The 27384-nt window shown below is 52.9% G+C and overlaps 2 protein-coding genes across 3 annotated transcripts; both read left to right on the forward strand.

Annotated features, from left to right (window-relative positions):
* The first annotated feature begins 13470 nt into the window (after window positions 1–13470).
* On the forward strand, window positions 13471–16771 carry C1QA (complement C1q A chain). Of its 2 annotated transcripts, none has more exons than XM_043574050.1 (3): window positions 13471–13600; window positions 14496–14665; window positions 15963–16771. In XM_043574050.1, exons 2-3 carry the CDS (start codon window positions 14503–14505, stop codon window positions 16535–16537), a joined length of 738 nt encoding a protein of 245 aa, XP_043429985.1. In that variant the 5' UTR covers window positions 13471–13600; window positions 14496–14502; the 3' UTR covers window positions 16538–16771. The 2 variants fall into 2 exon arrangements, with proteins under 2 accessions (XP_043429985.1, XP_043429986.1); XM_043574051.1 differs by lacking the exon at window positions 13471–13600 and adding an exon at window positions 13720–13744.
* A 3338-nt stretch (window positions 16772–20109) lies between these two features.
* Window positions 20110–24679, forward strand: C1QC (complement C1q C chain). The gene is made up of 3 exons (XM_043574052.1): window positions 20110–20245; window positions 20534–20727; window positions 23835–24679. The coding sequence occupies exons 2-3, from the start codon at window positions 20547–20549 to the stop codon at window positions 24389–24391; spliced, it is 738 nt and encodes a 245-aa protein (XP_043429987.1). The 5' UTR covers window positions 20110–20245; window positions 20534–20546; the 3' UTR covers window positions 24392–24679.
* The last annotated feature ends 2705 nt before the right edge of the window (window positions 24680–27384 follow it).

Below are 27384 nucleotides of genomic sequence, written 5' to 3' on the forward strand. Positions count from 1 at the left end.
CCAAGCGTCCAACTCTTAATTTCAGCTCATGGTTCATGAGTGTGAACCCCGAGTCAGGCTCTGTGATGACGGCGTGGAGCCTGCTCAGGAATCCCTCTCTCTCTGCCCCTCTCTCTCTCTGCCCCTCCCCAGCATGCTCCTTCTCTCTCAAAACAAATAAACTTTTTAAAAAAAGAATAAATAAAAAACAAACAAAAAGCCTGCCCTCCTTGCAGCATGGCCAGCTGCCATTGCCATCAACAACAGGGAAACTGAGGCTGAGATGGTCACTGACCCCAGGCCAGCAGACGGGCTGTAGAGGGAGCAGAGGATTGCCGGCCACAAACACCTCTAAGTTCAGACCTGCCTCTGCCTTTGGCTGACGTCTGTGGGGGACCCTGAGCAAGTTACACACTGGCCAGACTCTGATGCCCTTGGATCTGTCTGGCTTTGGGACGCTCCTTGATAAGCGTCCTCCCACGGAGCCCCACGAGGCAGGTGGGATAGTGCATGTTACAGATGAGGATGCCAACACCATGAGAAGGTGAGGAGGAGGCTGGGCATAAACAGAGCCAGGCGGAGCACCTGCCCTCCAAGCTCCCAAGCCAGGGCCCTTTCTGGCCACAGCTGCTACCCTGGCCTGGCTCTAATAGCAGACCCCATGCCCAGGCTGACCCCAGAGGCCAACCCACGAGCTTTGCTTCCTCTCCTCCCCACCAGGTCTGGCCAGCCTCTGGAGAGCCCCCTGCAGACTCACTCCTACAGGAGGCATGGGAAAAAAGCGAGGGGTACTTACCTCCCTGCCCCAGTACGTGCCCACTCCCCACCCAGGGCATCCCAGCAACAACGGCCTATCTGCCTGGAGCCGTGCAGGTGGAGAAATCAAGCAGGGGCCTCAGAAAGGGCTCCTCAGGAGCCCCTTTTGCAGGGGAGCCAAGGGCTGAGCCAGGGGCTGCCTGTCTCATCTCCCCATCCCTGTGCCTGCACCTCAAGCCCCCCACTAATGCCCATGACAGCCTCGCAGTGTAGGCAACAGGAATCGTGTTCTTCGTATTGCGGAGGAGACAGGGAGACTCCCAGGAACGAAGCAGCTCTCTCAAGGCAACCCGGGTACCTGCTGACTTTGAACGCAAGCTCCTTCTGCAGGCTCAGCCTTCCCATTAATTTGGCCACGCTTCCCTGAGCAAGCACTATATATTTCTTGAATAAATAAAATCTGGTATTTTGTAAGCACTTGCTATGTGCTTGGCGCTATTCTAAAGACATTACCACATTGACTGCGTTCCTCCTCACCGTAATCATGGGAAGTGGCTTCTGTTACTATCCCCATTTTACAGATGGAGTTACTGAGGTGCAGGAGAGTGAGGAATAAAGTAACTTACCGGGTATCACACAGCTAGGGAGGGGCGGGGGTAGGATTTGAACCCGGGTGTCTAGGCTGCTTCTGCGGCAAGTGAGTGGGGGTGAGGAAGTGAGAGGAAATTGATGGTGGGGGAGGTGCCCTTTATATACCACGAATTGCTTGGGGGAGGAGGAGGGGAGGGTGTGGCAGGGAGGTGATCTGACCGGCCCTACCCTCCAGGATTCACAGTCTGCTGAGGTTTCTATTGGATCAAGGAATTCAATGTCCATTATGACCCTTCCTGAACTGTCATGGGGTCTAGTCCCAAGGATCCTCCTTTCCAGGCGTCTCAAACAAGATAAGAGTCTCTTACCTGGGGATCATGGGCTAGGCCAGAGAAAAAGGGGAGCCTGTGTCCCCTGTCCCCCTACCGCTGCTCTCCCCCATTTTTTCTCTTGGGGAGGACATAGCTAACAGGCTCTCTTGATGGGAACTTGGTTATGCCTGGGCCCCATTTTCAATCACGCCTTATGGACCAGCCCCTGGGGTGGAGCCAGGGCTCAGATCCCCATCAACGAAGCAAGATGAGGCCACCTGAGCTCTCGCCCACCATTTCCTCCCTGCTCACCTCCCTTCACTCTGGCCTTCTGTGCTGGGCCAGCTCCCAGGGCGCTCCCACCTTTACTTCCCCAGGGCTTGCTCAGTTCTAAGCCCCATTCAGAAGAGGAGTACTTAACTCTTGGCTCTGCTGCCTTTTCTAGCTTGAAAAGTCAGAGTGTGGCAAGACCCAGGAAACCACATTACTTCTAATTTGTCGCAGTGGTGCAATAAACCAAAGCTTCTTTGGTCACCTACACTGGACGCATTTCGGTGGGGGGAACACTCATTTTTGCTTTGCTTCAAGGGGAAATCATCTCAACAATATTTAAAGGAAATTCCCAATTCTGGAAGGGAGGCTGTAGGTGAGATCAGGCACAGATAACAACAGTCTAAGGTTTAAAGTATTCAGGGACTCAAGCAAGGGATAGATGGAGGGTTGCGTACTATAGGGACGGGAGAGGGCAACGGAGGGCAGAGAATGCTTCCCGGAAGGGTGGTTAATTCGAGATGAGCCTTGGGGAATGGGTGGAGAAGGGCAGGTCAGGCAGAGAGGAACCATGACCACAAAGGCATGGAGCTGACAGGACAGCAAGTGTGTGGTGGGCGGGGTGGGGGTCTGGTTCCTGGGTCCCTGGCAACCGTGGATCCTGGCAAAGCACTGAGGTGGTGGCTATAGTGGGGTCTCACGTGAGGGGTCACTCGAGTAGATACACCCACATTCGTGGCAGCATTATTCAATAGCCAAAAGGCAGAAGCAACCCAAGTGCCCATCAGTGAATGAATGGATAAAATATGAAATATACACACAAAGGAATATCATTCACCTTTAAAAAGGAAGGAATTTCCGGCTCCTGCTACAACATGGAGGAAACTTGAGGACGTTAAGGGAGACAAGCCTGACGAAAAAGGACAAATGTGGTATGATTTTGTTTACATGAGGTCCCTAGAGTAGTCAGATTCATAGAGACAGGAAGTAGAATAGTAGTTGCCAGGGGCTGGGGGAGGGGAGGAGAGGAGTTAGTGTTTAATGAGGACGGAGTCTCAGTTTGGGAGGGAGGGAGCAGTGAGGCTCCAGGTCGGAGGATACAAATTCCAACCCCAGACGGGCTCTGGTTAAAGGCAGCCCCAGCATCTAGTCCATGCTCAGGCACTTCTTAGCTGTGGGTTTTAGACAACTCATTTGCCCTCTCTGAGCCTCTTTTTCCCATCTGCAAAGCAGATAATCTTAGTTATTTCTATTCTTTTGCAGGGTTGTTGCAAGGGCCCAATGAGGTTGTAATAACAGCTGTTTATTGAACAATTGCTATATGCCAGGCACTGAGTAAAGCACTCTATGTATATTAACTTGTTCAATTCTCATGACAACCCTATGAGATGTACTTCTATTGTCCCCATTTTACAGATGAGAAAACCAAGGCTTTAGGAGGGAAAATGCCTGCTTGGCATCATATGATGGGAAGTGGAAGAACTAGGACTCAGACCTGAGTCATGATGAGATCCTATGAATACCCACGAAGGGAGTCACTGCTGCCACCTTCTTCCTCCAACCCTTCCTCCTCCTCCAAGGAGTTTCCCAAGATCCGGCACTAGGGTGGCTCTTGTCTTACCCATTGGGAGCTCCCACCTCTGGTTTCTAGGTGTCTCTGGCACCCCATGACCTGCTCACTTTGGGAGTTATTCATGTATGCCTCCCCCAACAGAATGTAAGCTCTCCAAAGGTGGGTCTGGGTATTTTTCATTGTAGAATCCCGGTGCCCAGCCTGGATGGCGCAGAACTGATGAAAGTCCGGGCAGTGGTGGGGGCTCAGGCCATGGACAGGACCCTGGACAGCTCAGCAGAGATCAGCCACCTGAAGCATTCTATAACCGTGTTGTTAGGACAATGACAGTCCTAAACATGAAAAGGAAGAGGGCAATGGCTAAGACTATGAGCTCAGCAACAATATCAATGTCATGCCATTCTACGTTGGGTCCATCGGTCAGGATAAGTAAGTTACGCTGTAGTGACAACCCACACCTCAGTGGCTTGACACCAGCAACGTTTGCTCATCACTCCTGCAACGCCTGCTGTGGTCGAGATGACTCTCCAGGATAGTTGTCCTCCATGAAGACACTCAGCAAGCCAGGACACATGGGTCCTGTGGCTCCACCCTTGCAACACGAGGGCTCTACAACAGCGGCAGGGCAAGAGCATGTTGGAGGATTTGTATCACGGATGTCTCTCTGCTCGATGTCATTGCACAGAACTAGCCCAGACCCTACCTGGCCACTAGCATGGGCTGGGGAAGTGCAATTCACCTGTGTCTCCAGATGTGCAGGAGCTCTTAATATCTCTCCACAAGTGACAGGCATTTCAGACATCACACCTATGACAATTCCAGAACACACACAGTCCTAGGAGAGTAAGTAGAGTCGACACCAAGGCCTTGGACCCTGGAGTCAGATCTGGGTTCAAATCCCAATCCCACTGCCAAACAAGTGATGCCCTGGCTCCGTTAGGTGGTGAGCTCCCCATCACAAGAGGTATACAACAGAAGCTGGACGACGACTTTGGTCATCAACATCATCATTGTACATTAATGTGTGGTATCTCCCAGAAGATACTTATGTTTTATTTACTTCTAAATTATGTTTTATTGAGGTAAAATTTACATACATTGAAATGCGTATAACTTAAATGTACCATTTGATGAATTTTGGCAAAGGTATACATTCATGCAACTGACACTTTGGTTAGGATATAAAATATTTCTATGACCCAGAAAATATCCTCATGCCCCCTATGCCTGCAATGTTAAAGGGCAATGCTTAATGCTGAGAGATGATGGAGATTCAGCAGGACCTAGACAAGCGGGAAGTGAGCGAGATGCCTGGAGCATAGCATTTTAAGCAGGTGCTCACTCTTGGGGTCGATTCTGCACTTGCACGATCCTGAGAGAGAATGCCTCCGGAAATTTTGGTTTCAGGGAGCTTCACTCTCTTACTGTAGGCCCAGTGCAGAATTTCAGCCAAGACAGGAGACCTACGTGCCTGGAAGAAAGAGGGCCATTCCTGAAGGCTTTCAAGTCATATATCACAAGGCCGACCATGCCCCCAAAACGAGCCCCCAGGGGGACTGGGCCCTGACTAGGCAGCACATGGCCACAGGGATGCTATGGGCATATATATCTTGATGCTTTCTGAAAAGAGTTCCTATTTACTAAACACCTACTAAGTACCAATCATGTTAGGCACTTTATGTATTGTCCAGTTGTCAGTACAAGCCTAAAAGGTATGCGTTTTTATCCCCATCTTTCAACAAGGAAACTGAGGCTCAGGAATGTGGAAGTGACTTGGCCAAGTCACATAGGTGAGGACCAGCGGGACCCAGATTGAAAGCCAGTCCTCTCTGAGCTATGAGCCCGTTTCCCCTCCAGCCCCCCGCCGCCCCCCAGTGCTCCAGACACAGGGGTGCTGGGAACCACGAAGGTGAACCCCCACTCCTACTCTGACCCCTTCAGCCCCCCTAAACCTGAAGGATGAGGTCCCCAGCCGCTCGGGCCACGGGCCACCGTTCCCAGAGCCTCTCCTCTGCAGCCAGGGGTTGAGGTTCTGGCGGCCTTTCCCAGGAGCCCAGAGAGGTTGGTTTGCATACTACGCGTGTCATTTGCATACTACTTAGGAAAAGCCTTCGCTTTCCCACCTGCAGCAAACTCCAGACTGATTAGTTCTCCCCACATTGGAGAGTTAATTACTCTCCCGCGTAGACCGGGTGTTTATTTGTAATCAGCAGAGGGCTGGAAGAGGGGGAGGAAACAGGGCAGAAGCAGCTGTCGTTAGCCTAAATTCTGGAGCAGCTCTGCAGGTGGAAAAATGAGTGTGAGGAGCTGGAGCACCCCAGACCTGCACCCGATCCCGGCTCTGCGTGGGGGGTCGCCTTTTCCTCGTCAGGGAAAGGAGATAGGGTGATTGGTGGTTGGGCCTGAGCTCAGGGGGGTGTGGGACACAGTGAGCTGCCGGAGGGACAAGAGTCGGGCCTCAGAACATCACAGTGAAGAAAGCAGTGCCCAGAACCCAGGAGCCTGGGGAGGGAAGGGACTGAAACAGGACACTGTCTATTCCAGAGACCTTCCATCTGGAAGGCGGGGCTCGTGGGTGGAGTCCTGGTCCCAGAGACCAGAACAGTAGACCAGCTCTGCTGTGTGACACGGGGAACCCACTGCCCTCCCTGAGCCTTGGTCTTCCCATCAGTGGGGCTAACAACCTGGCGGGGAATCATATGAGCCAGGCAGGGGCTGCGAAAAACATAAATCTCTACTCAAATGTAAGAAATATTTCTGGATTCCCAGGCTGGAAATGTCTCATCCCCAGGGGAGATTTAGTGACCTTCCCTCCCTCATGCCCCCAACCAGTATATCTGGACTTGCCCCCCTCTCCTGCTTCATCGAGGCCCTTCTAGACCCTTCAGCCCTCGATCTCTGCTTGTCAGATGCAGAAAGGTCATGTCCAAAGGTGGACCCAGCCAATGTGTCAAGGTTGGAAAGATCCTCAGTTGCAGTCAGAGCTCCAGAAAGGTGCTGACCTGCCTGCCTGGGTCACCTGGGGTACCCATAATAAACGCGGAAGCCAGAGGTTCTGAAGCAGTAGGGAGGGGTGCAGTTCAGGCAACGGTATCCATAACCGGCTCCTTGACTCTGACCGGAGAGAACCACTGCTTTGGTTCAACTCCACCTTCCTTTTTTTTTAAAAAATTTTTTAATGTTTATTTTTGAGGGAGCGGGGAGAGGGGCAGAGAGGGAGAAGGAGACAGAACCCAAAGCAGGTTCCAGGCTCTGAGCTATCAGCACAGACCCCGAGGCAGGGCTCAAACCCATGAACTGCGGGGCTCAAACCCCCAAACGACCTGAGCCTAAATCAGAAACTCAACCCACTGAGCCACCCAGGCACCCCTCCTCCCTCTTTTTTACAGATGGAAAGACAGGCCCAGAAGGGTGGTTTGTCCGATGGCACCCAGCAGAGCTGGAAATAGAACCCAAGCCCCCTGCCTCCAGCCCACTGTGGCCTCTCCTGATGAAAGTCTGGGGCAGGAAGAGAGACCCCAGAGGACAGCCTGCTATAGCAATGATGTAGGGGTCACGGTGGAGAAACCTGGCTGGGGTCCTTGGCTGGCCCACAACGGCAGTAACGGGGACCCTAGGCAGGGACAAAGGCTCATGTTCACCTGGGAGGCAGAGAGGAGCCATTCCTTCAGTCCACACTTCTTTCCCAAGATTGGCTTCCTAGTGATTCTGGGAGATGCAGGACAATGGCCACCAGGCTGTGGACCTCTGTAGCTGCCAGAGAAAATATAGGACAAATAGTTTTTAGTACAGGTATATCCTATGCATCCTGGTATTTATGTGAATTCAAATTTAATTGAACATCCAGTATTTTTATTTGTTAAAATCTGGCAACCCTGGACTCATGAGCAAGTCACTTCACCAGTTTCTTCACCTTTGAAAAAGAATCGAAATGCTACCCTGTTAGGATACTGTGCAAATTAAGTGGGATGATATACATAAAATGCCCATCCCAGGGGAGGTAAATTTGTGACAAGGCAAATCTTGCCTTCAGAGTGCCCCTACCCAATCCCTTTCTCCTCCATGCTCCTCTCCCTTTCAGAGTCTCTGCTGTAAAGCCCCAATCCCTAGGGTGCCAGTGGAACATTTTCAAAAAGGTTTCTGATGTGGTAGAAATAACTCTCCACCTACTGGCTGTGTGACCTTATAAGAATCACTTACCCTCTCTGAGCCGTGGTCGCCTCATCTATAAAAGGCGCTTGTCCTAGTACTAGCTGCCTGGAGTTGTCTCTGCAAGCCTAGTGGTTGGGCTTACTAAGGAGTGACAGTTAACGCCTTGCAAACACACCAAGATACAGCTCCAATTTCAAAACACCCCAAGACTGATAATTGCAGAATGGGTAACGTTGGATGGGGGAGATCACTTCTGCATGGTTGGGGGGGGGGCACTTTCCTTGGCCAGTCTCCTGCAACCCTTGCATCTATGTGAGCTCCTTGGGAGTGGGCATCCCTCTGCCCTTCTAGGTGCCACGTCCCCCTGCGGTGGGTCCCCATGGCCCTCAGGACCCAGGGCCAGACCACCAGAAGACAGAGGCTCTAAGTCCCACAGCCTGCTCTGTTTGTGTCCCACACTCTCTTAATCCCCTTAATCTTGTCACCTCTCACCTACCTGCATGCTTGGTGGCTTCCATTAACACCTTTCCTGCCTGTCCCTGTTAGATCTTCCTGTCGTGGGGAGCTTCTCCCAGGGTTCCCCCGGGCCCCTCCGGGCGTCCAGGATGCTGGGCTCCAGCTGGTACCAGCGTTGGAGGGGGCTTGTTTTCTCCCTGTTTTTCTTCACCCTTCCCCAACAAAATTGCTTCTGCCTTGTTTTGTCTCCCTTTCACATTTTCTTTCCCAAACTTCTCAACTGGCCACTGCGCCCCAGCCCCCTGACTGGCAGGTAGGGGAAGAAGGAGACAGGACTTTTGCTAAGTGCCTGCCCCACACCAGGGACAAGCTACACCTGTCCCAGTTTTGAGGGGCCAATTGCCACCCCAGACACAGGAGTTCTCTCATGCAAAAGCACATACCAAAAAGAGGGCAGATGCTGAATTTGAACCCATGCTGCCTCTCATCCCCCCAACAAATTATTTGTTGTTTACGATCCCCTCCGTTTTTCAGAAGACAATCCCCCAAAGCGCTTTTATCGGCCGAGAGAGGCAAAGAATAAAGAGTGGGCACTGGAGAGGAGTGTCAGCCTCTGACAGCTCTCCCTCCCCAATTCCCAACCCTCCCCCCAACCTCGCCAAGGAGAAGCCTGATCTTATTGGGTGGGGAAGAAGGAGAACACGAGGAGAGACCCGGGAAGGCCCAGGAGGAGGGGAAGGAGTTAGCCCCCGACAAAGAGGTGATTAAGGCCATCTCCATAATAAAGAGCAAGGGGAGTAGAGGGGGAGAAGGAGAAAAAGACATTCTGGCGAAGAGGGTCCAGGAGGTTTGTGTTTTTTTGAGGGAGGGGGTGTTGAAGAGAGAGGTGTGAGGCAGGGGAAGGGGAAGATATGGGCGTAAACGCAATGCCTCCTTCGTGGTGCTCGAACGGCACAGCAGAGTGGATGGCTTGTAGGCTCAGGGGCTGGACAGGCGGGGGGAGACTTGTACCAGCAGGTTCTCCTGCAGCTTTAGTCATCATGACCAAAAATACCCACCAATGGAGAAGGGCCAGATAAGGTGTGATAAATGCATACAATGGAAGAACACTATTCGGCAATAAGAAACGAACAGACCCGCCACCACACGGATGAGTCTCCCAAGCATATGACAAGAGAGGAGCCAGCACGAAAGGACACACACTGAATGATTTCTCTTTACATGAAGTTCAAGAACAGGGAGAAGTGACCAGTGGCGACAGAAGTCAGAATGCCCTTCGCTTTGGCGGTAGGGGGCGCCCTAGGCAACCTGCTGGGGTGAAGGATGTGTTCGTATCTTGATCTGGGTGGTGGTAAAGGGTATGTATTCCTGCGCACGGAAAGCCGCTGAGCAGTGCGCTTAAGATTTCTGCATTTTACTCTATGTAAATGATACCTCAAATTTTTTTAATGAAAAAAAAAAAAAGAAATACAAGGACTTCAGAGCCACGTTTTATAACAGCTGACTGTCTGCATTTTGCCTAATAAGATTCAGAGAGAGAAAGAGTTACAAATACCAATTTAAATAAGGTAGCGGGGGGTACCGCCCTCACTTTACGTCCTCAAGGGGCCTATTTCTGGAATGAGCGTGGACAGGGAGACCCGAATGGACCCGCCGTCCCCAAGTGTGTCCCAGATCCCATGAGCACCCCCCTCACCCTCCCCACCATGGTCGAAACACGTCAGCACTGTATGATTCCAGTCTTCAAAGATTCAATTCCTGCTCTGGGGTGGGGGGTGAGGGGGATATACATTAGCCAGCTGGTACCCAACTGAAGAAAGAGAACTCTGTTCTAAGGTCAAAGCCAAAACTGACAGCATAGGGCTATAGAGAAGTGATCATATGGTCTCCCACATGCTGCATTCCCAAGATCGTTTTCTCCAGTGGTAATACTGACCATTTACAATTTTTGCCTTATATGCTGATTTTTGGAACCCAAGCAACTCTCGGGTGAGAAGTGACTCTACCATAAAGAAATGGAGATTTTGGTTCTTACTCGAACTCCTAACTAGACCTGGGCCTCATGGATTGTGACTCCACAGGCATTACAGGGCGGGGGCTCTCATCCCTCCCTCTCCTGCCTCCCCTCCAGGAGTCCGAGCTCCGGGAAAAGAGGAGGAATACCATCCATCCCCTCTGGTTGAAGGTGTCCCTGTTGTGACATTCACAGGGCTATCGCTGACCTGTTTACTTTCACACTAATGATATGTTCATTACTATCGATGACTTTTATTTCTTTGGCAGTGTTTATACTCTTGCAACAGCCTGATAAGTAAAATCATCCAACACTTGGAAATAAGGCAAATAGATAACCAGCGTCCTTTCAAAGTCAAATTAAAACATTGTCTAACAAGTCCTCCTAAGGGTCATCTCACACTCTAGGGGAATGTCACTTCACTTGACTTATTATTTACTATTGATCAGGGTCCAGGCTCTGTAAAGATCGCTGTTGGCTGGTAGAAGACTGATAAGTTACAAATCATTTTTGGCCAGTGAAGAAATCATGCAAATGATTTCTTTCCAATAGAGAAGACAGCCCCCCAATGTTACGATTTTATTGCCCTATAAACATTAACCAGTTTTGCATCTAACTTAGCAAGCTTATGAATATTCCAGAATTCTAGTTTTGGGGTTATTGTTGGTTTTGTTTTTACTGAATCTCTCTTTTCTCTCTCTCCATATATAGGTACATATAAATATTTTCTGCTCACATCCTTCATTGAACTAGTTTTGTTGTCCTGCCGTTTCCTTCATTAATAAGCTGGGGAAAAAAATCCATTCACGTGTGCTCACTATGTGTTTCTCTAAGGATGGTGTATTTAAAGTTTTGAAAACTATGCTGTGAGAAGCCTTTCGCAGTGTTTGGTTTTTCCTCATGCCAACTCTGCTACTTTCTTTGTGACCTTGGGCAAGTGTTTCCGTCTCTGGTCTTTATGTGACGTGTGATATTTCTTTTTTTCGAATTGCTTTTTATTTAAAAAATTTTTTTAAGTTTATTTTTGAGAGAGAGAGAGAACAGAGCACTAGCAAGGGGGGCAGAGAGAAAGAAGGAGAGAGAGATACAGAATCTGAAGCAGGCTCCAGGCTCCGAGCTCCAAGATGTCAGCACAGAGCCCCATTTGGGGCTCGAACTCATGAGCCATGAGATCACGACCTGAGCTGAAGTCAGACGTTCAACCGACTAAGCCACACAGGTGCCCCTCTTTTTAATTTTTTTAATGTTTATTTACTTTTGAGAGAGAGAGAGAGAGAGAACACGCGGGGGAGGGACAGAAAGAAAGGGGCCAGAGGATCTGAAGCAGGCTCTGTGCTGACAGAAGAGAGACCGATGTGGGGCTCGAATTCACGAGCCGTGAGACCATGACCTGAGCCGAAGCCGGACACTTATCTGAGCCACCCAGGCGCCCTGACATGTGATATTTCTGACTCCTCTTGCAGGAAAGCAAGGCTGACACACTATGATCAAAGAAGATGGTGCTGGATCAGGTGTCACAGACCACCTGGCGCAATCTTCCTGCCTCCCGCCACTCCCTCGCCTTGCTAGATGGAGAAGGTGAGGCTCAGACTGGTTAGGTAACTTGCCCAAGGTCACACAGGTATTGTTCATGATGATGACTTATTTTAATGTGGTGTTTGATAGCATCAGCTTCCCCAGAGGATCCTCAGCCACCCAATGAGGAGCCTGTATCATCCTCGTTTTACAGATAGAGACACTGAGGTCTAGAGAAATGATGTGGTTTGCCTAAGGTCACACGGTGATTATATGTGGGCATGGCCCATGAGATTCCATCTCTCCTAACTTCCTGAATCCCCGGGGGCAAGAGAGGGGCTGGCAGGAGTTGCTCTGGGCCCCCACACTCTTATCCAGAGAACCCCCATTTGTAGCTATCGAATACATACTGGGGGTGCCACTCAAGATTGCAAATGAAAAAGGAGTCCCAGAAGCTTGAAAATGCCGGCCCTAGCCCATCTGCCCAGGTCAATAGCCTTCCATTTTCTCCTCTTCCTCTTCCTCTTCCTCTTCCTCTTCCTCTTCCTCCCCTCTTCCCTTTGGTAAAATACTCAGGAAAGAACACACACACACACACACACACACACAAACCCAAAAACCAAACATGATCATGGGAAGAAGCAGAAAGACATGGTCAGCCGAGGACTGAACACATCGGTCTCCAGTCTGGGAGAGACAGAGTAGCTCAATCCAAAGAAGAGTGTTCCCAGGTCCAAGCTGGTGAAGTGAGATGGGCTGACAGGTGGTGAGCACCCTGTCAGCATAAGTAAGTAAGGCTAGATGATCTGGCCAAAAGGTAACAGTAATTCTCTAGATGGTAGAATTCATGGGCTTTGTTGCTGTTTTTTTTTTTAATTTTTTAAGTGTTTATTTACTTTTGAGAGAGAGAGGTAGCGTGTGAGTGGGAAAGGGGCAGAGAGAGAGGGAGACACAGAATCGAAGCAGGCTCCAGGCCCTGAGCTGTCAGCACAGAGCCCAATGTGGGGCTTGAACTCACAGACCGCGAGATCATGACCTGAGCCGAAGTCGGAGGCTCAACGGACTGAGACACCCAGACACCCCTGTTGCTGTTTTTTAAATGTCGATAAAAGCTAATTACTAAATGTTCACCATGTGCCAAGTTTTGTATGTACTTTATGTCATTAAAATGTTATAATAATCTGATGACGTAGAATCCGTCGTTCCCAGTTTATGATTAAGAAAACTAAGGCCCTGTTGGGGTGCCTGGGCGGCTCAGTCGGTTAAGCCCCCGACTTCAGCTCAGGTCATGATCTCACGGTTTGTGGGTTTGAGCCCCACGTCGGGCTCTGTGCTGACAGCTCGGAGCCTGGAGCCTGCTTGGGATTCTGTGTCTCCCTTTCTCTCTGCCCCTCCCCTGCTCATGCTCGGTCTCTCAAAAATAAATAAATGTTAAAAAAAAAAAGTTTAAAAGAAAAAAGAAAACTGAGGCCCCGGGAGGTTAAGTAACTCCCCAAGGGCAGCTAGGAAGTGGCAGGTCTAGGAAGCTGATTACTGAGCTTCCCATCACTACCACACTGCCCTTTGTATTTTTCTGTATTTTCCGAGCTTTTGACGATCAGTCCAAGTTCCTGACTTTTTAAAAAATTCCTTCAGCCCTGATGTTCTCTGCCTCTCTGGTTCTCACATCCCCCCAGTACCCCCCCCCCCCCACCGTCTCCATCCCTGCAGACTCCTGCCTTGCAGTCCCTGCCCCCATGCCAGCTGCGGCTGGGGTAGGACATTCAGTGTCCCAGTCTTGCTGAGGTCTGCTCAAAATGTCCCTGGTAGGCTTCTGACCCCTGGGGCAATGCTGGGGGCAGGTCCAGGGAAGGAGAAGGGGAAGTCAGAAGGGATGTGAAACTTGGCCACAGCCGGACAGGCGCCACCCCTGCTGGGTGTCCCACAGGGGTCCCTGGGTGGAGGACAGGAGCATCCAGTTGAACTGACTGCCAGCTGAGGCAGGTGAGGCCCGCGCCTGAGGGGGTGGGGGCCCGGGGAGCTGACCTAGGAGGCTGGACAATCGAGGCGGGAGGGAGGGAGAACACTGCCAGCCGGTTCTGTGCCAGGACAGAGTTGCAAGGGGCACTGATCCAAGATCCGGAATAAGTGAGTGGGGGACCTTTATTCCTTGGGTTGGGGAGATGGTGGGAGGTGGAAATATAGACACATCAGCTCTAGCCAGAGTTCCTAGGTTTTGGCCCCCCCAGAACACAGGAAGCTGGGGAGAGGCTAGGGGTGTTGGAGCCAGGAGAGGGGTCCCCGTGGAGGGTACAGAGGGTGCTGAAAGGGGCCGAATGTGTAGGGGAGTGAGCACATGTGTTGTGTCAGGGGGTTGTGAATCCCCGTGCGTATGCACAGCTCTGCCATCTGGGTGAGAGAGTGTGAATTAAATAAGGCGTAGGCGCTCAATAAATATTTGTTCAATGGGATTGATCATCGGTAGGAGTATATGAATGTGTGTGTCTGGGGGAGTGAGAGGTGGAGTCTATTTGGGTGTCGGTTTGGGCTTCCAGGAGCGTGCAGTGGATTTTGAGTTCGCTCGCCGTGGTGTGCAGGTGTGGGATGAGAGGCTGTGTTTGTGTGTTTGAGTATGTAACTGTGTGGGTGTGCTCAGCTGTGTGTGTGTGTGTGTGTGTGTGTGTGTGTGTGTGTGTGTGTATCTGGGCAAATTTCTGGTTCTGCGTATATGTGCGGGGTCCCTGGAGCTGGGTGGAAGGCAGACTTCGGAGGCCCTCGAGGGAGCGTATGTGCCTCGGTGGTGGGGGGATGTGTACAGAACATTGTGGGCGTAGGGTTCAAGTGTATGAGTTGGGTGTGTGTGAGGGTGTGACGCCCACTCTGGCCCATGTCTCCACAGTGGCATCATGGAGGCCCCATGGGGCTGGCTGGTGGTCTGCGTGCTGGCCACATCCCTGACCTTTACAGTGACCCAGGATGTGTGCCGAGCACCAGATGGGAAGGCCGGGGCCCCAGGAGCGCCTGGCCGACCCGGACGGCCAGGCCTCAAGGGGGAGCAAGGGGAGCCAGGTGAGTACCTCCCTCTGGACCCCAGCCCCTCCTCCCTTGGCCTGGCCTGGCCTCCAGGGTGGAGACTTGGGGGTGGCACCAAGAAGCGGGAATCCACCTGGGCCCCCACGTGATGCCTGTGCACTCTGCACTTGGTCCCAGAGGCTGAGGGGGCCTAGTCTTCTCTCTGGACATGTCCCCAGGCTGCCAGCCCCTCCATATCCCCCTCACTGCCTGGGTCCTCTTTCTTTCTTTTTTTTTTTCTTTTTTTAATGTTTATTTATTTTTGAAGGAGAGAGAGACAGAGAGTGAGCAGGGGAGGAGCAGAGAGAGAGAGAGAGGGAGACACAGAATCTGAAGCAGCCTCCAGGCTCTGAGCTGTCAGCACAGAGCCAGATGTGGGACTTGAACTCATAAACCGTGAGATCATGACCCAAGCCGAAGTCAGACGCTTAACTGAGCCCCTCAGGCTCCTGAGTCCTCTTTCTTTGGCCTCACCTTCCTTCCCTGGAGGATGGACCACTACAGGCGATGAATGAGAAAGGTCTTGGAAAAGTGCACACTCCTGGGCTGTTGTTAAGTTACCAGAATGAATAAGGTGCTAGCCTTTAGACTCAGGAGACTTTTCTTGCTATGTAACCTCGGGCAAGTTACTGGCCCTCTCTGAGCCTCAGTTTCCTCATCTGTAAACCGAAGAAATAACCCCACCTGGCACACAGAGAGGATCGACGAATGGCAACTATCCTTTCGGCTTCCTTCCAGCCCCCCACACCCAACTCTGTCCCTGCTTCCCCATTGCCAGCCCCTTTTGGCATCAGAAACTCACAGTCTAGAAAACAGGTTGGGGGTGAAGGAGAAGGGAGAGGAGGACGTGCCCAGAGTGGGAGAAGGAAGTCTCAGGGAATTCTCTTGAGCCTCCCAGTCGGCACCAGCCCAGAAAGATCTGCAGAGACACTTGCAAGCATTTGCATCCAGGCGTCCTAACCCTAAAGGGATCGGGGTCAGTGGCCTGGCAGGATGTGGAGTTCACGGCCGGCCAGAAGCACAGTGGACGAGCCAGTGTCCTGCTTTTGCCAGGACCTGACAACTTCCCAAGTGCCTGTTTGCACTTCTTTCCACTTGATAGATAAAGAAGCTGCAGCTCAGAGGTTGGAACATTTGCTCAAGGTCACACAGCCAGCCAGAGTCAAGGTCTTAAAGGCCCAGGCACTCCCCCATCCTCCACTGCACAGCAGCCGGGCCATCTCCCAGCTCCCATCTCCCTGAGGACTAGGGAACACTGGACTCTCACTCCAGATCTGGCCTTTCTCCCCCACAGGGGCACCTGGCATCCGGACGGGCATCCAGGGCCTTAAAGGAGACCAGGGGGACCCTGGGCCCCCTGGAAACCCTGGCAACATGGGCTTCCCTGGGCCCAGTGGCTCCCTGGGTCTCCCTGGCATCCCGGGAGTGAAAGGCATCAAGGGCAACCCGGGCAACATCAAGGACCAGCCACGGCCAGCCTTCTCGGCCATCAGGCGGAACCCACCAATGAGTGGCAACATCGTCATCTTCGACACGGTCGTCACCAACCAGGAAGGCCCGTACCACAATAACACGGGCCAGTTCATCTGTGCTGTGTCGGGCTACTACTATTTCACTTTCCAGGTGGTGTCCAAGTGGGACATCTGCCTGTCCATCGTGTCCTCTGGGAGGGACCAGGCCCAGCGCTCCTTGGGCTTCTGTGACGCCAACGGCAAGGGAATCTTCCAGACGGTGTCCGGGAGCACGATTCTCAAGTTACAGCGCGGCGATCGGGTCTGGATCGAAAGAGACCCCGCCCAGGGCCGGATTTACCAGGGCCCTGAGGTGGACAGCGTCTTCAGTGGCTTCCTCGTCTTCCCATCCATCTGAACCAGGGAGGGAGCCTCCCGACCCTGGCCTCACATGCTTCCTTTTCTGTGTGACTCTGGCCCATTCACTCCACCTCTCTGGTTGCTATGGTCTGCTCTGCCTGGGGGTGCTGTTGCTCGAGCTGCCTGAAGGGAGAGGGCTGGCTCCCGGGGCCCCTAGAACTCGCCGCTGGCTGCACGCTGTAAGGAGACTGATCTCTTCGAACCCTTCCTACAATAAATACCCGAGGCCGTGTCTGTTGAGCGTCTGTTGAGCTGCTACACTGGGCACTGGGAGGGAGCATAAGGGCGACAGTTACGGAGTGCTTACGAGGCAGGCCTGTGTTTTGTATTTTACAGCAGGTATTTAGCAGGTCCTGGGAGTCCTAGGACCTAGGGCCACCACTTACTGGTTGTCCAACCACGTGCATATTATATAACTTCAGTGAACTCAGTTTCCTTGTCTGTAAAAATGGGAATAACAACAGCACCTACTTCAAAGGGTTGTTGAGAGGATTGAGTGACTTAATATATGAAAATTGCAGAGCCGTTCCTGAGTCAGAGTAAGGGCTGAGTAAGTCCTAGGTATTATTATGCTTTGTTTAATCTGTACAGCTGAGGGGTGAGGTGGGTATCACGACCCCATTTTACAGATAATGAAGCAGGTTGGAGTCTGGGGCTGGATATAAGGCCCAAGGTCAGCGTTTAAGTAGAGGAGCTGGGGTCTGAACCCAAGTCTTACTAGCCAAGTGAGGCTAGTAAGGCTTACTTACCCTAGCCTGCGTGTTTAACCGCGACCCTTGCCAGCCTCCACAGCCACAGCCTGACACGTGCTTTCCAACCTTGAACCAGAAAAACATGGGCAAGACTCAGAGAGGGGTGGTAATCGGCCCAAGGGCAGCCAGCAGTCCTCCCCAAAGCCAGGTTTCCTGAGTCCGGCCCTGGGCTTCCACTCAGGCAGGCATGTGAGGCTGGGGCTGCTGCTCGCTGGGCATCCCTCCCGGGCTGCAACTGAGAAGGTCTGGATTTCTCATGGTGCCTTCCCAGGGTCCCACTTAGCCTGTCCAGGAACACTCGGAAGCGAGAAGCCTCGCTATGTCCTCCATATGTGAAGACAATAAGGAGACCGGGAGTTCAGTCCTAGGCTGTCCAATGCCCTGCACATTTTCTCAAAGGAAGCCATCTGTGCTTTGTGCTGTGCGCACATCACACACCTGCACACCACGCACACCACACACCTGCAACCCATCTTCCTCAGGTTGCACGTGACCCACATTCCCCCATGGAGACCTACTTCCCACTGAAACACGGGCACAGGAATCCCCTTCTTCGGTGCACACCAACCCAGGCCCTTAGATACACTGTGCACACCCCTGGACGTGCACACTAGTTACACCCTCAAACCCACAGTCGTACTTGGGATACAGGCGACACGCAGGGGTGCACGTCCTCCTCACTCTCCAACACGCACATGCCTTAGAAATGCCCCGGTTCTCCCACCTGCTGACCCTGTCACACTCACACTGGGCCATCCTCTGAGCCACGGGGGCCATGTCTCCCACCCACTAGATGACACACAAGCAGCCTGGGAGTCCTCACATGCCACCCCCTCCCCAGCACCCTGGCCTCTGACATACACCCAAGACCCTCTCCTGGGGCTGCCCTGCCCTGCCCCGACCGACAGCCTCTGGGGTTTGGGGAGAAGAGAGTGACCCCTCTGTAGCCCCAGCATAGTGCTGGACTCCTCACGGCCTCTCTGCCTCCTTCAGGCCTCCACTCTGCCCCAGCTCTCTGCCTCCTTGCCCAGAACACACTCTCCCACGGACTGGGAAAAGAAGCCCATCTTTGTGTATCTACGATGGGCTGGACATTTCCTAGCCATTGATGCATCTAATCTCAGCAATCCCTCTTCACTGGTTCGGAGAAAGGAGATCCCTATCCAAGGTCACACTGCCAGAAAGCGGCAGGACCTAGATTTGAACCAGCTCTGCCTGACCCCAAAGTGGAGACCTCCTTTCCTTGCAACGGGACTCAGAGATGTCAGGAGTGCGGGCCCCGTAAGTGGTGGAAGAGACCCGGCTACAGAAATGTGAGTGCAGGGAGTCTGGCTGCTCCTTATTCTAAATTCCACCCACACACTGCACACCCTGCCCGCCCTCCCCCTCACTGGGCAAATCACTGGCCAGGCTGGATGGAGGAACGGGCAGAGCTAGGCTGGGCCTGGCTGCTGGGGCAAGGGCGGGCTGAGCGTGGGCTGAGGCTGCCACCTGCTGGACAAGACAGACCCAGGCGCAAACGAGATGAGAACTGAAGATGGGAGCCCCAGGTGCCATTCGGGTCCCCCTCCCCACCCCCCTGCCAGTGCTGTGTCTATCATTTATGCTTTTCCCAGCCCTCCACCTGCTGGGGACTTTCAGGGTCAAGGACATTCACATCCTTGCGCTCATCCCACACTCTGCAGCCCTGTGCCACAGGGTAGAGGGACAGACTGGGAAACTGAGGCCCTAAGGGTCAGTTGGTGAGGCAGGGACAGAGCTCTGAACTCCTGCTCATGCCCGGCACCAGCCTAAGCCCTGTACATGCATCATACACTGGGTCTTCACCACTGCCCTGCATGGGAGCTATTGGAACCCCTCATTCACAGAGGGGGACCTGATGCTCAGGAAGGTCAAACCCCTCACCCCGAGTGACACGGGTGGCAAGTGTGGGGTCAGGGCTGGAGCCCTCTACTGCTCGACAGCCCCTTCCTCTTCTGAATCTCATAGGAGGAGAAGAGGAAGAGAGGAGAGGCGCCTCTCTCGGCTCTGCCCAAACTGGCCCCAACCAGCAACGCCTCACCAGCTCCCACAGGCTCCAAGACCAGATGCAGGGGTGCCAGAGGCGGTGCGGGCAGGGAGGCTGGGATCGTCAAGGACCCCAGCAAAGGAAGAGGCACTGACATGCGAAGCCTGGGCCTCCCCCACCACCCAGTATACAGATGGGAAGGCTAAGGCCTGGAGGAGCCAGTGGTTTGCTGAGGGCCTCAGAGCAAGGGAGTGGCAGAGCTGGAAGATCTGAGGCCACTGACTCTGTAGCCAGAGTCCCACCACAGCAGGCTGCTTGCCATCAAAGCTTGTCCATCCTGGGTGTCCACCTCCAAGTATAACCAATGGGAGGGGCAAATGGAAGTTTCTAGAATAAGGCCTGCCACTTGACAAGTGCATATGAGGCTAAGCAGAGGCTAAGCAGAGCAAGACTTTGGACCCCAAGAATGGATTTGCTGTGTGACCTCTGGTAAGGGCTTTCACCTCCCTGGGCCTCAGTTTCCTCATCTGTAAAGGGGGAATTATAACTTCCTCCTAGGAATATTGTAAAATAGCTGAGTCTCAGGCACTGTAAATGCCAACATATAGGGATGGGCTGAACTGGACACACACACACACACACACACACATGCTTCAGCAAATCCGGGGGAGGGGACATTTCCCCTTTTCAGATGCTCATGATCCGGGGCGGGGGGGGGACACAGGGTCAGCCTAGCTCAGTACCGAAAAGAAAGTATTGAGTCAGGAAAAATGATGGGAAAGGGGATGTGGGACTGGGGGCAGGGTGAGCAGAGGGGAGGGGGCCGCCCAGCCTGCTCTGGGCCCTCTCTGCTGTGTCCGCTCTGACACCGTGTCCTCCAGTCGGGGAGAGGGGAAGCAGATTTGAGGATACTTCTGTGACCAGACCAGAATCCTGCCACCCCCAGGTGAGGCCAAGACCCCGGCTGAGAGGGAGCAAATGGCAGTTTCTCCCTGCTACCTCCCTGAAACATGGGGACAGCTTGATTTGTGAGAGGAAGGAGGGTCCCCATCACTGCTGAGCTAAAGGTCCCGGCTCAGAGAAGAGGCCCCATCCTCCATCCATCCTGTGGTCCCAGGACCCAAGGGGCAGGAGGCCTGGGGAAGGGACCTATAGGCTCCTGAGGGCTATCAAAAGACCAGCGAGGAGGGTGAGTGAGGGGCCAGGGGGCCAACTCAGCTCTCTCCCTACCCAGATCCTTCCCCAGGATGGACACGGTGTCCAGCTCCAGGCCCCCCCTTGGACTAAACCTGCTGGTGCTCTTGCTGGTGTTGCCACTTGGGGGCCAGGCCAGCACAGGCTGCTATGGGATCCCCGGGATGCCAGGCCTGCCGGGGGCCCCAGGGAAGGACGGACACGATGGCCTGCCGGGGCCCAAGGGTGAGCCAGGTGAGTCTGCTGGGCTTCTGGGGAGGGGTCACCTAAGACCTGGGGGCAGCAGGCACAGTGTGCATCTGACGCTAACCTGGGGGAGAAGGGCAGCGACTTGTTGGCGAGAAGTACAGTCCCTACGGACGCACCTGCTCCCAGGACAGAGTCCAGCTTTCCCAGCAGGTGTAACCCCTCTTTTCTCAGAGCCCAGGCCTTGGTCCTCCATATTCCCCTCTCTGTGCCTCAGTTTCTCATCTGACAACAGGGAGAGAGCAAAAGCACCTGCCCCAGAAGGTGGCAGGGAGGATCACAGGAGATGACCCACCTGAAGACCTTTGACAAACTCTAAAGTGCTGTGCTGTTTATTACAGCTCCTCCATCCATCACCTGCCCTGCAACACGGACCCCTGGGGGGGGGGCGGGGCCCATGTAGAGAACGTCCACAATGCACTGAGGGCCGGGCTTCAGTTCCCAGCCCTACCACTTCCCTGTGCAGAGCGCCTCAGTCTCCTCATCTATAAAATGGGGAGATAGTACCTACTGCACAGGGTGCTGTAAAGGGAGGATTAAGTGAGTTGCTACTAAAGCAGCATCCAGCACATGGTAGGTCTTAGTAAGTGTAGGCTCTGCGTGGTATAGCTGTTGTCCTTACTGTTTTTATGGGAGATCTGTGCTCACCCGTCACCCTGGGATCCTGGATAGTTGGGCCATGGGGAGTGAGAAGTCAGGATTGCAGATTGATGGGCAAGCCCTAGCATGAGCCAAGGCGGCTGAAAACACGAAGGGGCCCTGGTGCTGAGCAAGCACCAGAGTCTGGGGGCGACTTGTTTGTCAGAAGGTGCGTATCCAGGATGCAGCGTGTCTGGAGCCAGCGTGGGTGAGACTGGGGTGAGGTTGGACAGAAGTGATGGGGGGGGGGGGTTGGCAGAGGCAGCGGGGGTGTGGGAGGCCGGTGGCAAGGAACGTCCTTAGGGATTTCCCCACTGTCACCTTCTCTCCTGGCAATAGAATGGGATTTGGCCAACATTCCAGAAGGAATTCTCTAATTCAAGGTGAGCCGGATAAGGCTCTCGGTTCTGCCATCTTTTGAGATCCCACACCGCACGCTGCCTCCGGTCATCTCACAGCTCAGTGGCGGATGGCCACCAATTATTGGGCACCTACTACATACCAGCCATGGTTCCAAATGCTCAGCACATGCTTACCTTACAGGGTAGATAAAATTGTTAACTCTGTTTTGCAAGTGAGAAAACTGAGGCCAAAATCCTTTTTAAAAGTGCCTGACTGCCATCTTACAAATGTCAAACTTGAGGTTCAGAGAGTTGGAGGAACTTGCCCAAGTCACACTGTGGAATCCTGTCCCGCTCCAAAGTGCCTTTAGTCACTACCTTCCCCTGCCTCTCAGGCCCCTCCCCAGTGCATGTCCTCCCCGTCCCAATCAGTTGTCTGGAGGGATGAGACATGGCCCTGCATCACTGACAACCGTCACCAGGAGCTGACCCTATGGAGCACTTCCTACGAGGTGCCCAGCACATGCCTTCTCCCACTCCAAGCTCCCAGAAGCTCTCTGGGATCTCTATTATATCCTTTCCTCAATTAGGCAAGCAGAGGCCTGGGGAGGGGAGGTCACCTGCCCAGGGTCACACAGCTTTAGCCTGGATCTGTTGGATCCTCATCCCCCTCTCCTAACCCCGGGACCGAACAGGCTCACAAGCCATAGAAGATCTGTCACAAATAGGTCTATACAGACACCCAACCCTAAGGAAGTAGGAAGCGGCCATGAGGGCTGGCAGAGTCAGCCAAAGAGGGCTTCCTGGAGGAGGAGACTAGAGCCAGGCCCTAAAAGATGAGTACAGTTTGGAAAGGGGAGAAAAATCTCACAGAGGCTCAGATAATCAGGGCTGTCACAAGAATCACATCCTCTGACTGGGACTCAGCCAGACTTGATTTTCGATCCTGACTCCACCTCCTCCTGGCTGCGTGGCCTTGAGCAAGTCTTTGGCCTCAGTTTCCTCATCTGTAATATGAGAGAAATGGAACCAGCCCAGGCGTCATAGGGGCTCCAGTGGGCTGAATGGGGCCGGGGGAGCTGGAGAAATCAACCCCCTTGGTGGGGGCCACTTCTGTTTGGGCTCCATCCAGTGATTCCCATGTGCTAAGCCGGCCTGGGGTGGTTCCATCTCAGGAAGGGATACAGGTTTTGTGGGGCTCTGAACCTTATAAAATATTGAGGCCTCTCTTTAAAAAATAATACAAAATTATAGGTACATTTGACTGCGGGGAAGGGGGTGGTGACACAAATCTACACGTGCTACAAGATTGTACTAGAACTATACACACACACGTGCAAATGAATGCACGTGCAAAGTGGATCGTCCAAAGGTGAGTTTTCCCGTTTTGATATCGTACTTTAGTTATGCAAGATGTGCCGCTGGGGAAAACTAAGCAAAGAATACATGGGCTCTTCTTGCCCCCCCCCCCTTTTTCTTGGCAACTTCCTGTGAATCTATAATTATTTCAACATAAAAAGTCGACAAAATTTTAAGATTAATGTTAGGCAAAGGGCCTCGAAGGGGCCAGCGCAAGTTAATGCGGCCTAAAGAATAAGTTTCATGAGCTTTCCAGGAAATGGGCCTCCGACCAATCTTCTGATTTTTGTCAAGAAACACTCAGAAGCAAAACTGTCAGGTGAGGTTTGGATTTGTTAACGTTGGGCTCTAAATTAAACGTTTAAGAAAACACCGTGCAGGCCACACAGAAGCTCTCTGAGGCCACACGCTGGCTGTGGGTTGACAGTCAAGGCCTCTGACGTGCTCTCTGAGACCCTGCCCGGTTCTGACACCTCCTGAGGCTGGCGAGTCCCACCCTCTCCACCGTAAATGTGGAAACTGAAGCCAAGAGACAGGGGAGTGTCTTAGCGCTCGGAGAACAAGTCCATGGGGGAGGCCGGACCCCAACCAGGGCCTCCTTCCAACTCTCTGCACGCTTACCCCCAGGTGATCCAGTCCATCTGGAGAAGGACGTTCCAGAGACCAAACTCTGGTGGCACGTCCCCTGGAGGACACCCAGGGTCCCTGTTCCTGTCCCCTGCCCCATCACTTCCTTCCCACCTACTCTCTCCCCAGGAATCCCAGCTATCCCTGGAACTCAAGGACCCAAGGGTCAGAAGGGAGAACGCGGCACACCTGGGCATCCCGGGAAAAATGGCCCCACGGGAACGGCTGGTAGTCCAGGGGTTCCCGGCCTCATGGGACCCCCTGGAGAGCCGGGCGAGGAGGGCAGATACAAGCAGAAGCACCAGTCTGTCTTCACGGTCACACGGCAGACATCCCAGTACCCCACGGCCAACAGCCTGGTCAAGTTCAACGTAGCCATCACCAACCCGCAGGGCGATTATGACACAAGCACTGGCAAGTTCACCTGCAGAGTCCCGGGTCTTTACTACTTTGTGTACCACACGTCGCAGACGGCCAACCTGTGCGTGCTGCTGTACCAGAGTGGTGTCAGGGTGACCACCTTCTGTGACCACCTGTCCAACAGGAAGCAGGTCAGCTCGGGCGGTGTGCTGCTGCAGCTACAGGCGGGTGAGCAGGTGTGGCTGGCGGTCAATGACTACAACGGCATGGTGGGCACCGAAGGCTCGGACAGCGTCTTCTCTGGCTTCCTGCTCTTTCCTGACTAGGGCAGCCAGGCCCGCTCCAGGCCCGGGGCCGCCCCGCTCCTCTCAGCTTCCCTGCAAGAACCGCTGTGCCCAGGCCCTTCTCCCCACCTGATGGACTCCTCCTCCAGGAAGCCCGCCCTGACGCCCTTGCCCCAACTTCTCTCCCTCCTCCGAACTCCTTCAGGAGTCACTGCTTTGAGACTTAACCAGCACCCTCTAACACTGTCAATGGTTTTTTTTTTTTTTTTCCAAGTCTCCAGAAAGGCAAGGTGATATATAAATAAATAAATAAATAAATGGAAAAATGTGGCACGGTTCAGGCTTCTCACTGCCAAGTCCTCAAAGGAGCAGGCCTCTTCATCCTCAGCTTTGCACCTGTCACAGCCACCCATGGGCTCTAGACTCAGACAGAGCGTCCAGTTGGTGTTCAGTTAAAGGTTGGTGCCAGTGTTAAGACACTCAGCGTCCTGTGGCCATTTCAGAGAGGGATGCTCCAGTGTGATTAAAGGCTGCAAGAGGTCCCCAATGTGCCATCTGTTGTCACTTGTTTGGGTGACAGGTGCTACTGTCATTAAAGGTATCTGTGCTCACAGGCAAACAGGAGTGTTTGAATTCCCAGGCCTATGTTGACCTATGCTGAAGTTTGGAAGCACCTGTGGGCTCAGGTAAGCCCAATGTAGACAAAGAACAGATCTGTAATGGATTTGTGCCCAATGAATGAGTTAATGGGGGTGAATGAATGAATGAACAGTGGGTAAATGAGTTACTAAAAGCAGAGCAAATGAATGAGTGAATTTAAAAAATCTTAATAGCTTGTATTTATTGAGCACTTACTATACCCCAGGCATGATGCTAACCGATCTATTAAGTCATTAATATTCATCACCGTGCTCTGAGATGGGCATGAACCAGCGAGAGAGTGAGACTCTGTCCCCAGTTTCACCCCGAATACTGGCAAATTCTGGGAGCCTCCAGGAGATCAACTAACACCACTGCTGCCCACAAGCCACCAGGCTTCCCCTGCAAGGTTCCTGACGGTTGGGCCCAGCAAGTATGATCCTTGCCGGAGGACCGGGAGGTTAGACACTAGCCACAGCACTTCCACTGTGGTGACCACGAGAAGGGCTGACAGTTCAAATTCAAAAATGATAGAAAGCATAACGTTCCTGTGCAGACTGCCAGTCCAGCCTCGGAGCCCAGGGAGACCCAAAGTTCGCTCAGGCGTAGGAGAACCTGCCTGGGCCTAGCTGGGATCTCAGCTTGGTTCCAAAAGGCCCCGTGGAGCTCACAGAGGCACCAGCCCACTGAGGTGGGCTGAACAACAGGCGGCTGCGGCCTAATTCCACGACTACCTCCGTCCACTTTGGCTCCTTTGGTCGTGAGAGGAGGCATTTCACACCCCCCACGCCTTTGCCGTGATCCTGCACAGCCCCCCCCCCCCCGCCCTCACACGAATCCTCATCCACCTGGACAATACACACTCAACTGTCAGGGTTCAACACAAAGATCACCCCTCCTCCACGGAACCTTCCCCAATTTCCCATTTGTGTCCCCACAGTGACCTCCAGAGCCTTGGATCACAAACTCCTGTCTTTTTAGAGTCTCGGTTCTCCAATCTGGTGGCACAGCAAAATCATCTGCAGATTTGTTTACAAGAAAAAAAAAAAAGATTTCTGGAATCAAGGCTTTTTTTCATAAAAGTTTGCAGAGGACGGGGATATGGGTGAGTAGGTCATTGGCCAGGTGAAGTCAAAGCACATAGTTCTCGGGGCGCCTGGGTGGCTCAGTCAATTAAGCATCCGACTTTGGCTCAGGTCATCATCTCTGGGTTTGTGAGTTCGAGTCCCACATGGGCTCTCGGCTGTCAACGCAGCGCCTGCTTTGGATCCTCTGTCCTCCTCTCTCTGCCCCTCCCCCACTCTCAAAAATAAATAAACATTAAAAAAAAAATAAAGCACATGGTCCTCTAGCTGGTTTTCAGACACTCACTCACTGACACGTCTGCCCTCTCCGCTGGACGGTGAGTATCCTTGAGGTCACTTTGATAGACGCCTAGCACATAGGAGGGGCATGGGAAATACCCCAGATGGGAAGGAAGAAGGGCTACACACACACACACACACACACACACACACACACACACGAGAGGGAACAGAGGCAAAGGCCTAGGAACCCAGCCTGGTTCACGGGGTGCCTCTGGCCGGGTCGCAGGGCCACTCTCTTCATGACTCTCCTCCATCAACCACTTAGCAGTCTGCCCAGCAGTGCCCTGAGTGATACATCTTTCCTCTCATTTCTCTTTTGTTTAAAAAATCAATACACCGTTTATGTGGGCCACAGTGTCAGATCAGAAACCTGTACTTTGGAAGCGACAATTTTTTTTTTTTTGCCATTTTTGTTTTCCATAATTGTTTCCTTGTTGTTCTCTCTTTGTCAGGAGATACAGGCCTTTGAAAATGCCAGCTTGTCTGCTGGGCTGAGGGAAACCTGGCGAGGGTTTCTAAGGGGGGCAGGCAAGGGAGGTTGGGACAGGGACAGGAAAAAGACACGCCAAGCTGCAAGGAATGCCTTTTTGACCACAAGATGTGGAGGGTTTATAAGTTTCTTCTTCCACCCTGGGTAGGGATCATCCCCTCCTATATCAGGGATGCGAGCAATGATTTCACAGATACAGAGACCAGCTGGCTCCTACTCAGGGGCCACGGTCAAGGGACCCCTCTGCTCCTGGTCCCTGATCCACACTTGGCTCCCCATGCTCCCAGGCTCCAAGAACTCGGCCTTCTCTTCATAAATATAACACTGTCCCCAGGTTTGCATTGGGGGCCTACCAAAAGCTGAGCCCTGGACATGCCAGGTTACCTCACTGGCCCCCCACAACCCATGCCCCCACATTCATATTTGGGAAACTGAGGCCAATAAATGTGCCTGAGGCCACATAGTTGGAAAAAGGCAAAGCTGGGATTTAAACTTGGCAGGGGCTGATTCCAAAAGCCCATGCCCATACTCTGCTCCCT

Source organism: Prionailurus bengalensis, chromosome C1 (assembly GCF_016509475.1).
Source record: "Prionailurus bengalensis isolate Pbe53 chromosome C1, Fcat_Pben_1.1_paternal_pri, whole genome shotgun sequence".
Lineage (NCBI taxonomy): Eukaryota > Metazoa > Chordata > Mammalia > Carnivora > Felidae > Prionailurus > Prionailurus bengalensis.